The sequence below is a fragment of the Mustela putorius genome, unplaced genomic scaffold (assembly GCF_011764305.1).
Source record: "Mustela putorius furo isolate JIRA1106 unplaced genomic scaffold, ASM1176430v1.1 tig00537350_pilon_pilon_pilon, whole genome shotgun sequence".
Lineage (NCBI taxonomy): Eukaryota > Metazoa > Chordata > Mammalia > Carnivora > Mustelidae > Mustela > Mustela putorius.
Window position 1 is genome coordinate 21,388,434 of NW_025422471.1, and position 17,218 is coordinate 21,405,651.

Genomic DNA, 17,218 nt, shown 5'->3' on the forward strand with positions numbered 1-17,218 from the left:
AAAATATGCAAAGAACTCTTAAAATGCAGTAAGAAAATAACCCAATTAAAAAAGGAGCAGAGGGTCTGAACAGACACCCCACCAAAGATATACATGTGGCAAATCGGCATTTGAAAAGGCGTGCAGCATCCTGTCAGCAGGAAAACTGCAAGCTCAACAAAGAGATTCTACTAAATGTCTATTAGAATGGCCCAAATCCAAAACACTGACAACACCAAATGCTGGCAAGGATAAGGAGGAAAAGGAACTCTTTGCTGAATGCTGGGAGACATGCAAAATGGCACAACCACTTTTGAAAACAGTTTGGCAGTCTCGACTAAATATACTCTTACCATATGATCTAGCAATTGCACTTCGGTGTTTTCCCAAATGAACTGAAAACTATGTCCACACAAAAACCTGCATGTGGATATTTAGAGCAGCTTTATTCCTAATCGCCAAAATTTGGAGACAGTGACGATGTCTGTCCTTCAGCAGGTGAATGAATAAACTGTGGCACACCCACCCAGATAACGGGATATTATTTGGTGTTAAAAGGAAATGAGCTGTCAAGCTGGGAAAAACATGGAAGAAACGTAAATACATATTACTAAGTGAGAGAAGGCCATCTGTAAAGGCTGTACGATCTCAAGTATGTAATGCTCTGGGAAAGGCAAAACTAGAGAGAGAGTAAACGGATCAGTGGTTGCTGTGGTTAGAGGAGAGGAAGGGTTAAACAGGAGGACCACAGAGGACTTTCTGGACAATGAAACTGTTCTGGATGATACTGCAATGGTAGTATTCTGCATTCTGTAGCTATAGATTTTCCTATTATAGACGTTTCATATGAATGGAGTCATTACAGTATATGGTCTCTTGTATCTGGCTTCTTTCATTTAGCATTTTGTTTTCAAGGTTCATTCATGTGGTGGCAGGTAATGGTGCTTCATTCTTTTTTACTATTGCAAACTACTCTGCTTTATGTACTTCATTTTATTTATCAGTTCATGAGCTGATGCACATTTGGGTTGTTCCCATTTTTTGGCTTTTATGAGTAATTCTGCTGTGAATGTTTTATGTGGCAAGACACACGGTTGTTTTTTTTAAAGCTCCCCTAATAATTCTAACGTGCAGTCAGGTTGGTGAGCCACTATTCTCAATGACAACAAATGGCTAAGCTATTTCTCATTGGATTGACAATTATTTGCTCCATCTCTCCTCTGCTTTATCTGTCACATAGGAGAAAGTATGGCACACTAGAGACTACCCCCCCACCAATACTTGTTTGTTGAAAAAGAAAAGAAAACCCAAACTCTTTCAGATCAAAAACTCAAGGAAAAGACCCTTCTTATAATCAAGATACCATTACTCTCGGGAGTCAAGATCCATACAAAATTATGATACATCTTAAAATATTAATTAATAAATAAATAAATAAATAAATCTTTAAAAAATCTATTATGACAGTTCATTCAAGTTTGAACCTGTTGTCATGGTTGGAGTGGTAACGGGCTGGTGAAACAATGCCCACTGAACAAATTCCAGAGTAAAGGATAGATTGAAACCCAGTGTAGTACACAAATTAATGTTGACCTTTACTGGGTTCCAAAATCAATATTAATTACTGCTGGGCTATGTAATTATAAAAGTGCTATTTGGTGCTCTCAACCAAGGATAAGGGGAGAGAGAGAAAGAAACTTGAATTAATGCCATCTGTGTTTTCTAACTTTATAATTAAGGTCAATTCCTCTTTGGACCATTGTAAGTTAGTATATATGATTATTGTTAGATTTATTATGTCCTGAGAACTATTACCATTAGGGGAATATCCTTTCTGGTTTAGTTGGGACAGTCTTGGTCTATACCAGTTTTCCTGGCATCGTTTTTTTGTGTGTGTTTTGATTTTTTTTTTTTTTAAAGATCTTATTTATTTATTTGCCAGAAAGAGAGCACAAGCAGGGAGAGAAGTAGGACTCCCCACTGAGCAAGAAGTCTGACACGGGACTCAATCCCAGGACCCTGGGATCATGACCTAAGCCAAAGGCAGTTGCTTAACTATCTGAGCCACCCAGCCATCCCACCTGGAAGAGTTATTAAAAGTCTCTTTCACTCACAAATGTCCCATTTTAGATAATACATTATATGACTACCCAGTTATAGATTCTACTTCATAGGCAAACTTTACCCACTTGATAGATTTTAAATATCATCTTAAAAAATTCATTTTTTTCTTAGTCAGACATTGAACTGATTTTTATATCAAAGACCCGCCAGTTGTTTTTTCTATTTGCAATAAATGTTTTCTATTGTGGCCTTTAGAAAATATGACTCTCTGCTGATTGGCTTGTTACAGCTTTATTCCATAATCTATTTTAGAAAGAGAGAGAGGGTAAGCGGGCAGAGGGGCAGAGGGAGCGAGGGAGGGGAAGCAGACTCTCTGTGTGGAGCCCGAGGCAGAAATTTAACCAAGCGAGCCACCCAGGCACCCTCCCCCAATCTACTTTTGTGACTACATTCCTGAAGATTACTTGTCATCTGCCTTGTTTCAGTGCAATTGTGGTGAAGAATGTGCATCAACACAACTTCATAAGACACACAGCAAGGCTGTCTTCTTGCAGAAATAATTATTGAGCTTGGAAGGCAGAATCCTTTCTTGGGTTGTTTTGTCCTTTGCTCAAATCCTCCCTTCATTGCCTTTGACTATATCCTCTTTTTCTCTTTTTTCTTTTTCTTTCTTTCTTTCTTTTTTTTTTTTTTTGACATTCAGAACAGTTTATTTCTACATCAGAAATAATGCACGCCATTTTTACCTCCTTTTTATTAAACCCTACTTCCCTGAATCTTCCTCACTGGGCTGGGCAGTTGCTTCCCTTCATCAGAACCACCTAAAGAGTTTTTCAAAGACGTATTTCCAGGCACCACTCTCACTGTACTGAACTGGAATCTTTAAGGTTGGGACATGCAAATGTCAGTGAGTGTTCATTTCTGTCCTCATCTCTTCTCCATTTTCTCTCCCCTTGACCTTTCTCACCACTCCCAGCATGTTAGTAATCTTGTCTCCAGAGCCATTTGCTAAAAATCATATTCCTTAGATCTTCACCCCTTTATGAAATTGTGTCTGACTCTGTAGTTCTGGCTTAGGGCCCAGGGAACTTTATTATTTGTAAACTAAACTTTATTTTTTAGAACAGTTTTAGGCTCACAGCAAAGTTGAGCAGAAGGTACAGAGACCCTCTCTAGTCTCTGCCCCGCCCCCAAGCACTGCCTCCTCCATGGTCAGCATCCCTGGCCAGAGTCGTGTATTTGTTATAACTGATGGCATTTCATTTTCACTTAAAGCGTCTCGTGTATACATTCGGGTTCATTCTTGGTGCTGTACACTCTGTGGGTTTGGACAGAAATCCCTAGTCCTAGACAGCCATTCTGTCTAGGACTAGGGATTTGGGGGAGGAATGAAGAGAGACTGCTAATGAGTGCACGTTTCTTTTTTAGAGTAATGATAATGTTCTAAAGCTGACTGTAATCATCAGGGAAATGCAAATCAAAACCACAATAAGATAGCACTTCACACTTGCTAGAATGGTTGTTATTGAAAAGCCAAGCAATAGGAGTGTTGGGGAGGACAGAGAGAACGCAAACTCTTGTGCACTACTGGTAGAGGAATATAGATTAGTACAGCCATTATGCAAAACAGTATGGAAGTTCCTCAAAAAATTAAAAACAGGGGTGCCTGGGAGGCTCAGTTGGTTAAGTGGCTGCCTTCAGCTCAGGTCATGATCTCAGGGTCCTGGGATCAAGTTCCACATCAGGCTCCCAGCTCCATGGGGAGTCTGTTTCTCCTCTGACCTCCCCTCTCATGCTCTCTCACCCTGTCTCTCTCTCAAATAAATAAATTAAATTTAATAAAAATTTTAAAACAGAACTACCATGTGATCCAGCCATTCTACTTCTGGCTATCTATCAAAAGGAAATGAAATTTGTTATCTAGAAGATATTAGAATCGCACCCCTCAGTTTGGTTATCTGCAGTATGTACCCAACCAACTGCACTTTTCCTGCCAATCTTCATGGTCTTCGTGCCCTCTTCCTAACTGGGACTCTGCTCCAACGTTCCCTTCAACATCTCAGCTACCTGGCCAGGAAGGGGCCTTGCTTGGAAATGCAGTTCTGCACTGCCGGTCTTTTCCTAACCAGGCCTGACCTCTTGCACACTGGCTGGCTGATACCCTGCCTCAGGTTAAAGAATCTATCTTGTAATAGCCCACATTGTCACTTGCAGATACTGTGTATTGCCTGCTACTGCCTGGACACACTGCTCCTGGAGCCCATACCTGCTTAAATGTTGACGCTGGCCTGCCCAAGTCAGAAATGGCCCGAATGCGCACTTGGACATGACCTGTGACGGCTGGTCCCTGCAGCTCCCTCAGGCATGGGCTTGACATTCCTGGATGCATCTCCTTTTCCTGCTGGCCTGCATTAAAGTTACAGCACTACCTCCAAAATCTTGTTAGAAAGAATATAAAACATTTATAATCATACAAAGTATTAAAGCACTATTTAAAGGGTATTGTTCTTTTTAAAATTTAGATTGTACTTCCAATAGCAAACTCTTTTGAGACATTCTTGAGGATTTCCCTATGTTAATACTTCTGAAGGGACCGTGCAACCAGTCAAGTGGTATCATACTCTTAACTTCAAAAAGGCTAGGAGTCAAAGGGCTACAGTGTGAGTGATCAAAAGTACAGCAACCAACCACCCTTCAGCTTAGGGAAATTATATGGACTCCTGTGTCCAGGGGTCACTATTAGGACCACTGGAGGAAATAAACTAAAGAAAGAGTTTGAAATACGTCAATCAAATGTGGAGAAGACATTTAATGAACAGGGATAACAGCTGGGTGTGAAATAGGAGGGAGAGCCTTTGCCCAAGATCCCAGATTCACCACCATCACCACACAGCTGTGAGAAGCTGGGGTGTAAGTGCTGTTAAAATCTCAAGGACACAGATGAACGTGTGTCAACCTAAACACGCAGGAAGGGAGCACTGTTAACCATGAACAAAGCTACATACTTCGATATGAGATCATATGCCTTCTATACCGATTAACAGAAAGATCCAAAATAAATGAGCTCAGGACTCATTTGGTAGAAGCAGCAACCTCGGTTCCACGATTAAACCTAAAAAAGTAGCAACTGCCAGATAGAAGAAAAAATCCAAAATCCAACAAGAAAAAAAATCATTATTTATAGCAAGTACTCATTAAATGTTTATTACCTGAATGAATGACAAATAATTTCATCCCATAATTTTTAAATTGCGTTAAAACTGTGAGAGTATTTAACTTTTCAAATTTCATACGATCTTATTCCTTCTGTGCTCTACTTTCTAAAAGCTTGATAATCTTTTCCTATTTCTCATAAAAAATTCTTATGCTCACAGTAAATAAACTGGTGGCATAAAGTTACTTTAGTTCAAGTGAAAAGGTTTATTTCTGCTAGACATCTCACCCAGTTGCAAATTAATCTGAACTGGAACAAATAAAAATATGAATTAAATTTTCCTATCACTCTCTAAAGGTTCATGTTAGGCTTCATTTAGGTGATCGGTTTTATGTGAAGTTTAGTATTCATGAAGTTTTTAAATTATGTAACAGAAGTCTTAATATTCAAAACTGTTTATACTTTTCTAAGTCAGGATGACAAGAACCTGGAACAGAATTTCTACACAAAAGGCCTGTTTCCCATGGGAATATACCAGAGTTCTGATTTTATGCTCACATCACACAAAGATAGGCTGTTAGTGGAGAGTTGTTTTGTACAGATGGTATTTTTAATTCTCCATGTTTTGTCCAAAAATGTAGTTTTCATTTTCATCAAGAAGAGAAGTCTGGAATTTCTTCTATTTCAAACTCGTTTCTCCATTTTTGCAGGTCTTTTGCATCATTTATCATCCATAACTCTGCAAAATACTTTAGCCTTTTCCTGGAGAGAAAATAAAATAGGATTTATTTTATAAATGGAATTATCGGGGTACAATACATTTCACTGACAGCTATAAAAGGTCTAAGACAGGTGTGCCTGGGTGGTGCAGGTGGTCAAGCATTTGACTCTTGGTTTTGACTTGGGTCATGATCCTTGGGGTTGTGAGATCGAGTCCCATGTTGAGCTCCATGCTAGGTACAGAGTCTGCTTGAGACATTCTCTCCCTCTGCTCCTCCTGTTTGCGTGCTCTCTCAAATAAATAAATCTTAAAAAAAAAAAAAAAAGGGTCTGTGACTTAGAGCACCAGACAGAGCTCTGTGGTTAGGAAGTTGTGTCAGCATCAGCTTTCTGATGACACTGTTATAATCAAGGACTGAGGCTGCTGATTGCCACTACTACCTCCAAGGAGGGGAGACCCCAGCTTCTTACCCTTCTAACTCGGACCAGAAGCTAAGAGCGCTCACAGGATGAAAAGTAAAGCTGATTTAATACAGCAAAGCTAGCTAATGAAAGAGAAGAATGCCAGCATAACATAGACCAACCAGTTAAATATTTAGGGTCTGGAGCCAGGGTGAATTCCAGTTATTGCTCCACCACTAACTAGGTATAGGACCCTGACTTCCTGGTCGATTTCCAACCCTTGCTTGGCCTCATTTTCCACAACTACAATATGGGGATCATGCCAGTACCTATACCTCACAAGGCTGTCATAGGGACTGAGGTAGTGCAGGTAAAGCAGTAATACTAGTAACTGGTGCCTGTCTGTCTGGGCTGCTGCAAATGACTGCGTAGACTTGTTTCTGTGCACAGTAAGCATTCGATAAATGCTAACTGTTATCATAAACCCACAGAAATGTACAAGATTCCCCTTGGTCTCTTTGATCTCGCCAATGGAACTGATATGATAAGCACTTTAAGTCAAAAGGTAAAAATAATGAATATAGTGTCTGAATAAATGATCAGTTTCTACCCCAATGCAACCTCTTTTGACAATTCTCTCTTGTCAAGATTATAGATTTCAAAATGTCACACAATAGTTGGAAGAGTTAAAACATTATAACCTGTGAATTTTATTGCTCTTGCTGTTCTACTGGCTATATAGCAGGAGTAAGTATAAACTATCATATTTTACTGCCATCTCATATATATATATATATGTCCTTTTGTAGTAAAGTTTTATTCTAGTTTCTCTAGGGAAGAAGAAAAATAGTAGTAAGATAACAAAAGAGGATTTAAGTTTGTCTTTGGACTTCTGCAGAGAAGTAAGGGCTTATCTTGGAACTCTCATAATAAATAACTACTTTCCTAACCTGGTATTGTGGAAAGGTTCCAAAAGAGAATGCCAACAGAGGAAGCCACACATCAAGCCAGAGTCCAGCGCTTTGGATTTGGTCAACCATCACTTACCCCTGCACACTACAAAGTGGCAAGGCAGAACCACAAGAGGAAAGAAATGGAGAGGTTGTTTGCAGTACTGTACTTCAGTATACAAGTTGGTAATTGTTTAATTAATATTAGGTATTGCTATTTCAATATGTAAATTTGGTAATGATTTGCAGGACTAAAAATTTTTCCTGTAGTGTGGTCACCAGTCAAGATTTTCTATTTGACCAACAATCTGTTCCCTCGCAGTCATAAAATTATCAACCAGGGCAGTAATATCTTGCCCTAAGCATATCCCACTTTCCAGGTAGTACAGGTGTGGGGCAGGAGATGGATAAGGAAGTTATGTCCTTTTATCATATAATCTTGTATTTGGGGGGAAAGGCTGTAACTTATTATTTTTTACTATGATATTTTTTTGGGAATATCTTTCTTCCAAAGCATACCTCTGATATAGATCAAGATCAGTTAATATACTGACTACCTACTGGCTGGATATCAAGGGTAAAACATAGAATGCATTCACATAATACACATAAGCATTCTAAGTGACAAAAAGAAGGCAATTTAAAGATATATTTATTCAACTCAGAGAGAAAGAGGAGAGAGAGAGCCAGAGCGGGGGGGGAGGGGCAGTAGGAGAGAGAAAGAGAATCTTTAGGCAGACTCTTCACTGAGTGCAGAGCCCCACACGGGGGCTCAATCTCACAACTGGGAGATCATGACCTGAGCCGACACCAAGAGTTGGATGCTTAATTGACTGTGCCACACAGATGTCTGAATAAAGCTGGGTTTTTGTTTTCCGTTTTTTTAAAATATAGACTCCAGACCCAGTGTGGAGCTCAACATGGAGCTTGAACTGACAAACCTGAGATCAAGACCTGAGCTGAGATCAAGAGTCGGATGCCCAGTCAATTGATCTACCCAGGTGCCCTGCAGGTAGTTTAGAAAGAAAAATTTGTCATAAACAATCCACAAAAGAAGGGACATGGGGATACGGACTATAATTACATAGTTATATAATACTATTATTTTCATTCATACCCTGACATTCTTACTTTCTGAATGCGGTATATGGACAAAGGAAGTACTCTAAAGGTTTTAAATGTCATGGTTTCTTTTAGTCATTTGTTGTATAATTGAATGCTTTAAGCAACCAATGTGCTGGCACACAGTAAGGAGTTAACTTAGTTCTTTAGAAAAATGACTTTAAAACCAATTTAGCAACTCAACAGATAAAGATCTGAGTAAAGAAGGCGGACTGAATTCACATGAGCTTTTCAAAGATCTGTTTTCATTTTATTTTAATTAAATGTTTCAGAATATTTGAAGAAATGCTTAAAGGTAAACCTAACATTCATTTACAGGACATTCCTCTTCATTGGACAACTTGGAAGTTTTCATTATAAGTAAAAAAATGCCACACAATCATTCTGACCTCTTCATATTTACTAATCCTTCTAACTCTTTTGACTTGCTAGCTGCTTTCTTTAAAATTTCTCCAGGAACATCTGCTAGTTTAGCCACATTTAGTCCGTAACTCCTTGCTGCAATTCCTCTGGTTATTTGATAAAGAAAAGTGACAAAATCAGGAACTTGCTCTTCACCTACAAAATAAAAAATTAAAAAATAAATAAAGAGGAGATAAAGGAAACCATCCCTGCAAGTTCAAAGCAGAAGATTAAATAAGACATAAATTCCTACAACTTCACTCAATTAAAATTTACAATCTGAAAAAGAAACCCATTGTTCCTAATCACTCTCAGCACCATTTATCAATTATACATATCTAGGAAAAGGGGAAATACTATTTTGAAGATTCTCTTGCATTTAGGACCTTATAGCTCACCTAAAGGTGGGTTTTTTTTTTGTTTGTTTGTTTTTTTAAGTAAGATTCTGTTTTTAAGTAATCTCTACACCCAGCATGGGGTTCAAACTTACAACCCCGAGATCAAGAGTCACATGCTCCAACGAATGAGCCAGTCATGTACCAACCACCCCCCCGACCTACAAGTTTTTAAAAATGACTTGGTGTAAGGAAAAGATTTGTTTTATGCTTCTTCCCAAAAAATTTCAACTGAACTGCTATTATCAGAAAGGAAATGATTCTGATACACAGTACAATTTTTCCTGTAAAAACAGACCAAGAAAGTGTTATTTCAGTGAATGTGCTCATTGAACAGTCTTGTATGCAACACATTCTGTAAAGTAACACATGTAAGAGATATTTCTAAGAATGCTAAAAACAAAACAACAGCAAAAAACGCATAAGGAAATACAACATGGTGCAGTTTAAATAACAAGACTGAGAAATTCTGGTTTACTAAATGAACTGGGTTAACTGAGAGTTATATATATTCAAGTGGACACTGTTCAGTTCCACCCAGCTCCCCCTGAGGACTAAAGGATTTATTGCCTCAGCTCTCAGGAAGGTTGTCAGTCCACAATCCACAGCTATATCCCCTCTTTGGGAGTCACCTCAGCTTAAAAAGAGAACTGCTTCATCTGAGATCATGTCCTGTCTTGGGCAGCCTGCACCATGACTGGTTGCTATGGGAGTTGGTAGGCAGCTTCTAAGATGGCAACTAAAGATCCCTGCCTCCTGGTGTTCATGCCCTTGTGTCATTCTCTGCCGCTGAGTGTGGCAGGGCCCACTGACTTGCTTCTAACAAATAAAATATGGCAAGAATGATGTGTTGTCACTTCTGAGATTAGATTGCAAAACACTGTGGCTTCTGTCCTGGGCATTCATTTTCTTGCTTACTTGTTCTGAGGGAAGCCAGTTGCCATATTGTGGGCTGCCTTATGAAGAAGCCCACATGGAAAGACACTGATGTCTCGGGGCACCTGGGTGGCTCAGTGGGTTAAAGCCTCTGCCTTCAGCTCAGGTCTATGATCCCAGGGTCCTGGGATCAAGCCCCGCATCAGGCTCTCTGCTCAGCGGGGAGCCTGCTTCCTCCTCCCTCTCTGCCTGCCTCTCTGCCTACTTGTGATCTCTGTCTGTCAAATAAATAAATAAATAAATAAATAAATCTTAAAAAAAAAAAAAAAAAAACACTTAAAAAAAATTAGAAACTGATGTCTCTGGCCAACGGCCACACGAGTGAACTTGGAACTTGGAACTCTAAAGCTTGCCAGCACCCATGTAAGAGGTCTGGGAAGTAAATTCCCCCAGTGAAACTGTGAAGTGATGACAGACCTAGACAACGTTGACTGTAGCGTTGGGAGAAATCGTGAGGTAGATGTGGCCATCTAAGCTGCCCCTAGTTTCCTGATGCAAAGAAATAGTATGATGATCAATGTTTGCTGTTTTCAGCTATGTTTGGGAGTAATCTAACTAATAAAGGGTATTAAAGGCCAGGCCCCCTCACTTCAAACTGCATCAACTCTGAAAGACCAATCCCATCTCAGAGCTCTCGGTAGGACTGGCTGAAGCCTTATGACCACAACACAGCCCCATCGGACCAGGCCTGCCCTCAGGTGTTGATCATGAGAGCTCTTCCAGTCAACACCTGCCACAAAAATCTCAGACTCTGCTATCACACAAATACATACACAGAAACTAAAAACTTCCAAAGAACTAGGATATAATGAAGTACAATAACAGAAAGACAAAGCTGCATACTGTTTAATCTTTGATAAATCTCAAGCATCTCAGGATTATGCAGCTTTTATTATGAAACTCAACCCAATTACATAGAGTTGTAAAAATGCCCAAAATGAACCAGATTTTTAATAATTTCTGAGATCCTGGGGCACTGGGTGGTTCAATCATTAAGCATCTGCCTTCGGCTCAGGTCATGATCCCAGGGTCCTGGGATCGAGCCCTGCATCAGGCTCCCTGCTTGGCAGGTAGCCTGCTTCTCCCTCTGCCTCTACCCTCTGCTTGTGTTCCCTCTCTCCCTGTGTCTGTCAAATAAATAAATAAAATCTTTATAAAAAGAATTTCTGAGATCTCAATAAACACATTATAATTTTATCAAGAGCTTTTTCTCATATACTATGTCATTTCATAAATGTGTATGATAAATGGGTTTACTCTTTTATCAGCTAAAAACTAAAAAGCATAACCGAGAACAAGGATAATGGAATTTTCTTTAACCTCTTCTAAGAATTCAGCAGCAAATAACACCTTTCTAAGGCTGGTGCTGGAAGTGGGAGGTGGAAAGAATGCTGGCACTCTCAGGAATACAGACTAAAACTCACATTACAAAGCACTAAGAATACCTTTTGCCTCCAAATAAAACTTGAGAACATAAAGAACAGGTGAGGAGGTGGGTGGAGGGAGACTAGGAAAGAAACGTGGAGAAGCCAGTGCCTGCTACCCTGGGTAGTTTTTTGTTACTCACTGATGCTCACATGACCAAAAGTGAAGTGAACAGCAGTAGGCATTCCAAAGGGTAAACTCTTCTCATCCTTAAGACAAAAAACAGTCTTTATCACGTCAACTAGCTTGGTTCTAACTGATGTACCTATGTCCAGCCTCTCCTCTCCTCTATAATCTAACCTCCATGCCGGTTTTCTTAAAAAAAAAAAAATAAATAAAAATAAAATCATTCATCTGTCTGTCCATTTGTCATCCGTCCAGCCATCCACTCTTCTATCCTTTTCTGGAAGCCCACTAATGCCACACAAAACCCCCTTAGTTAAAATTTGCTTTGCTGATGGCATTTTTTTTTCTTTATATATATAACATATAGTATGTATACATATACATAGCTATACAATGCTTTTTATGTAATATAGCTATAATAGTCCTGTATTTTATAGCTATATAATATAAAATACTATGTTGCTCCAAATAATTTAACATACCTCAGCACAAACAGCTGCTCAATTTCTCATCACATCCTAGTCTCCACTGTAGTACTAATTTGGTAGTTCTCACACCATCAAGGTAAATAATGAGACTACTCTTCCATAATCACATTAGGGTTTGTTTTTGGTTTTTTTAAAGATTTATTTATATATTTGAGAAAGAGAGAGTGTGAGCATGAGCATTAAGGGACTGAGGGAGAGAAAGAATCTCAAGCAGACTCACCACCAAGTGCAAAGCCTGACAGAGGGCTTGATCCCACCACCCATGAAATCGTGACCTGAGCCGAAACCAACAGTTGGACACTAAACTGACTGAGCCACCCAGGCGCCCCCTCACATTACAGAGTTTTAAGAGTTATGTTCTCCATCAGGACTGTCCATCACTCCTCTCAGAGGGGAGAAGGGGAGAGAGCGTGAGTGTGGGTGTGATGCAACTGTGGCAGCAGACAGCCAGCGAGGAGAGAAGAAGGTAAATAAAAGCTCTTGGTGAGGACTTCACTTATAAGCTATAACCGTTTCTAGATGGACATTACTGAAAAATTTATCTGATTCTGCTTAGAGTCAGAGAAAGCAATAATTCATGTTTCTGCTGGTTACAGGGGAACTTAGCAAAATTTGTTTGAAAGCCAAACTTCTGTGGGCAGTTATTAAAGAAATATGTGTGTTGATCAAATAGTGTCTGAAGTCACTTTTGGGACTGATTCATAACATTTTTAGAGGTGAACGAGGTGAGGTAACCTGTCCAAGATTTCATAGACTGGAATAGATTAAAGTACATGTTTCTTACTGCAGGTCTGCTGCTTTATCTACCTCACCATGAGAAATAACAGCGTATCTTCAAAGCCACCCAAAAGGTCTTTGGGGTGCTTGAGCGATAACCTACACAGGGGCCTCTAATTCAGACAGCAGTGGAGCTAGGTTAGAGGTAATGGATGAAACACAGATGTAGCTAGAAAAACACTGGAGGTAAGCAGGCAATGCAACAATGCTTCAAAATTCTGAGTGAAAATTATTTTCAACCTAAAATTCCAGCCCTAGTGAAATTATAAATGAAGTATGAAGGTGTACTGGAGACTTTTCATTCCTGCAAAATCTCAAAACTTTTCACTCCTTTAGCTGATATTACTAGTAGCCTATCCAAAATCTTTTCCAACCCTAAGAAAACCTTGATTTTATATGGAAATAACTCACTGACCATTTAACTGAGGGGATAATGTCCTCATGCCAAGCTCCCAAAGTTGATCCTGATTAATCTAGACTGATCCAAGCTACCCCTGTCATTGTCGCTTTCTAGCCATTGGTTTAAGGGTGAGCATGTGATTCCACTCTGAAAAGGAGAGGCGACAATGATGAGATGTTAGTGAACATCTGAGGAGAGCTCCCCGGCTCCTAAGAAAGAGTCCCAAGAAATGCTGGTCCCTATTCTTTCTTTGGATATTTGTTGATTCTGGCTTTAAGGTACAAAAGAGCCTCGGCCACGCTGTCTGACGATGAAGCAAGCAAGGCTGGAACACGGAGCCTGGGGAACTGTAAAGAAGAAGAGCTGAAGCCCACTCTTCCTCTGAGGTCCCTGTAATGTGAGATTATTTCTACTCTTACTGTTGGAGCCTCTGTGAATTCCAGGATCCTGTTACCTGCAAGCAAATGCACAGAAGGCGGGATGAGAGAAGTCCTAGTGTGCTGGTGAACGCAGGTGTCAGGACAACAGCTGTGCAGCAGGTCTAGGGAGCAACCATCGCAGAGAAGCAGGACAAAGGGCTCCAGGGGGAATGACTCCGGCGAGGAGAAGTGGAACCAGCAGTTCAATCACATGGAAAAATGTCTGGAGAGGCATTTTATAAAGCTACTGGCAGGTACAGGAAGAGTCAGATATAGACTCAAATAGAAGAATGGAATGAAAACAAGGCAATTACTGCCTTCAAAAACACAAAAAGCAAAAAAATTGCATAAGAACAAAAATGCACTTGTCCTCATACCTGGCTCATGATTAAGCAATACTTGCTGGCAATAACAGTGAAAACTCTGAAGAGGAATGAGGCAGAAAGAACCTGGAATGAGTACTCTGGGAGGTCAGAGCAGCAAAGGCTGAGGACTCCCAACCAGCACAATGAGAAGCCAAACAATAATGTGTCCAGATGATGAAGCAGGAGATGGGCAGATAAGCATATGATTTAGAGATTCGGAAAGAGCAATGAAGGAGGTGAAAGTGGCTGCCTTGGGACTGGATGGGGAGGGGGCATGGAGGGAAGGGACAGAGGCAGGGGTTTTCTGCCCGTTAGCATGTGCCTTTCAGCATCATTTCATGTTTAAAATTAGGTTCATGAATATAAATTTCAATTAATAAAATAAAATGCCAGAACACTTACAGGTTGGTAGTCAGTTCACATAAAGGCTTATCACTGACCCTTCCCTGCTGGTGAACTCTTGTTTATCCCACTGGGTTTTAGCTTATAAGCTCCTCCTGTCACTTTGGATGCAGATTAATAGACATGAAACTGCTTCCATGTGAGAATTTATGATGTGTTTTTCAAGACTGCATGGTGGTAAAAGGCAAGGATTGCCTAACATTACATTTAGCTCAGGTCCAGGGCTTTGTTTTATTTGGGCCAGCTGCCTGATTTCTTTTTCAGGTCCATCTTTATTACTTTTCCAAAATAAAATTTGGACCCTGCAGTGTCTTGGGTAATGGATTTTCCATTGCAGCACACCAACTGTGTAAACCACTGCTGGCCCACAGGCTGGGAGCTTAAAAAAATTACTACTGAACAGGAAAATAAGATTATACTGAAACTGACTATATTACTTAGAGCGCTTGAATTTATTTCTGTTGGCTAATGATGTTCTTTTTCATGAAACATCTCATTCCTGTGACAGTGGTCCAGGGTGGGAAGGCTAGGAAAAATAGTGTAGATTCCACATACCTCTTCTAGCAGAGCAGGAAAGAACGTGCAAGCAGATAGCAGATTCTAGGACTCTAGGCTTAGTTCAACCCCTACCCAGGTGGCCCACGTGGGCAAGCCACTTGACCTAACATTCAGTTCCCTTGTCAAGTTAAGATAAAACATATGTTCAGTATAGAATACTGGGGATGAGACATTTTTGAAGATGACTAATATACTTGACTGTTCGGGCACCTTTCCTGGGACCAATCTAAGAGTAAAACCTACACGGCACCTCTGACCCCATCTCCTTCTTATAGAAAAATGAGGTAGACAAAACCCAGAGAAGTGCTCAGAGATGGCAAAGATAAATGTAAATTCTACTTGACCCTAAGCTTGGAGAAAATGAACTTGGACAAATGTCATTTATAATCAACATTCATTTTATTTTTAATAAGCAGTAAGTTCACGTATTCATGAATCAAACACGAAAACCAACAACATTCCTGTTGTACTTACTGCAAGTGTATTTCATACCTGAATCCTCTTTGCTTTCATCCTCAGTGATCAAGAATCCCATGTGATAATTTCCCACCTGTTGCAAGTAACTTTTTTCTAATTCACAAACTGGTGGATAATGGGTGACAAACAGGGTTAAGGATTTCACCTAAAGCAGTAAGACATGACAAACGTTATTTTATTTTTATATTTATTTATTTTTAAAGATTTTATTTATTTGTCAGAGACAGAGAGAGAGAACATTAGTAGGGAGAGCGACAGGCAGAGGGAAAAGTAGACTTCCCGCTGAGCAGGGAGTCCGATTCGGAACTAGATCCCAGGACCCTGCAGTCACGACCTGAGCTGAAGGCAGATCCTTAACCAACTGAGCCACCCAGGTGTCCCTGTTATTTTATTTTTAAATTTTACCTTAAACTTTTCTCCAATTTTGTTTTGAAAAAGTTCAAACCTTTATAAACATTGTAAGAAAAGTACAATGAACATTGCTATACTCTTTCCCTAGACAACAGTTTTTTGGTTCAATGTTATTTTATTTTTAAATTTTACCTTAAACTTTTCTCCAATTTTGTTTTGAAAAAGTTCAAACCTTTATAAACATTGTAAGAAAAGTACAATGAACATTGCTATACTCTTTAACTAGACAACAGTTTTTTGGTTCAATTTTATACATATAATATATAAATATATATAAATATTTTATATTTGGTTTGCATTTTGCCATAACACACACACACACACACACACACACTTTTTTTCCTGAAACATTTGAGAATTGCAGACATGACACTTCATCCCTAAATACCTAAAATTCTATCTTTTAAGAACAAAAGCATTCTCATATTAACCAGATAAAATTATTAAACTTGAGAAATTTAACACTGATATATTACTATTACCTAACATTAGTCCACAAATTTCCTTAACTGTCCCAGTAACACTCTATAAAGTTTCTCTATATTAAAAAAAAAAATCAAGGATCATGCATGTCACACATCTAGTCATGTCTCTTTAGTCTCCATCAATCTAGAAAAGTTCCCAGCCTCCTTTTTACGTCTTTTATGACATTAATGTTCTTGAAATATCTAAGAGTTTCGTATCATGTTTTGTATAATGTCCCTCAATTTGGATTTGGTTGATTTTTTTCTCCAAATAAGCTTAAACCTTACTGGCAGATATATTACATATTTATGGAGGTGCCATACTCTTTTCAGTACATCGTATCAAGAGCCACATGATATCAATTTGGCCTACTATTGGGGATGCTAAATTTGCTTATTTGGTTTAAGTGAGTGCCAGAAGATTTCTCTACTATACCGACACCTTTCACCTTTGTAATTAATGACTTCTGGAGTAATACTTTGAGATTGTGTGAATATCCTTTTTTCCATAACACACACACACACACACTTTTTGTGGCAAAACTCAAAGTTTTGCCATCTATGGATCATTGTTGCCTGATGATGCAGTGACTAGTAAATGCTGATTTAAAAAAATTCTCTCTGTATTTTTTAGTTGGCATTCTGTAAAGAAGAGCTTTCTTTTCTCCCTACCCTACCTCTGCCATTTTGAAATTTACTTTTGTTTTGTTAGTATTCATATGCATTTATGGATTCCTTAATAAGCATTATTTTAAAGTACACATTATTATGTATTTTTGAAA

At 39.2% G+C, this 17,218-nt stretch overlaps 1 protein-coding gene across 1 annotated transcript in view; it reads right to left on the reverse strand.

The window, feature by feature from the left end:
- Window positions 1-4,832: 4,832 nt before the first annotated feature.
- MSH3 (mutS homolog 3) overlaps window positions 4,833-17,218 on the reverse strand; it is a 180,670-nt gene continuing 168,284 nt past the window's right edge. The window contains 4 exon segments of the mRNA XM_045074386.1: window positions 4,833-5,867; window positions 5,869-5,959; window positions 8,781-8,949; window positions 15,577-15,706. Coding sequence (XP_044930321.1) covers window positions 5,808-5,867; window positions 5,869-5,959; window positions 8,781-8,949; window positions 15,577-15,706 — 450 coding nt within the window. The 3' untranslated portion in view covers window positions 4,833-5,807.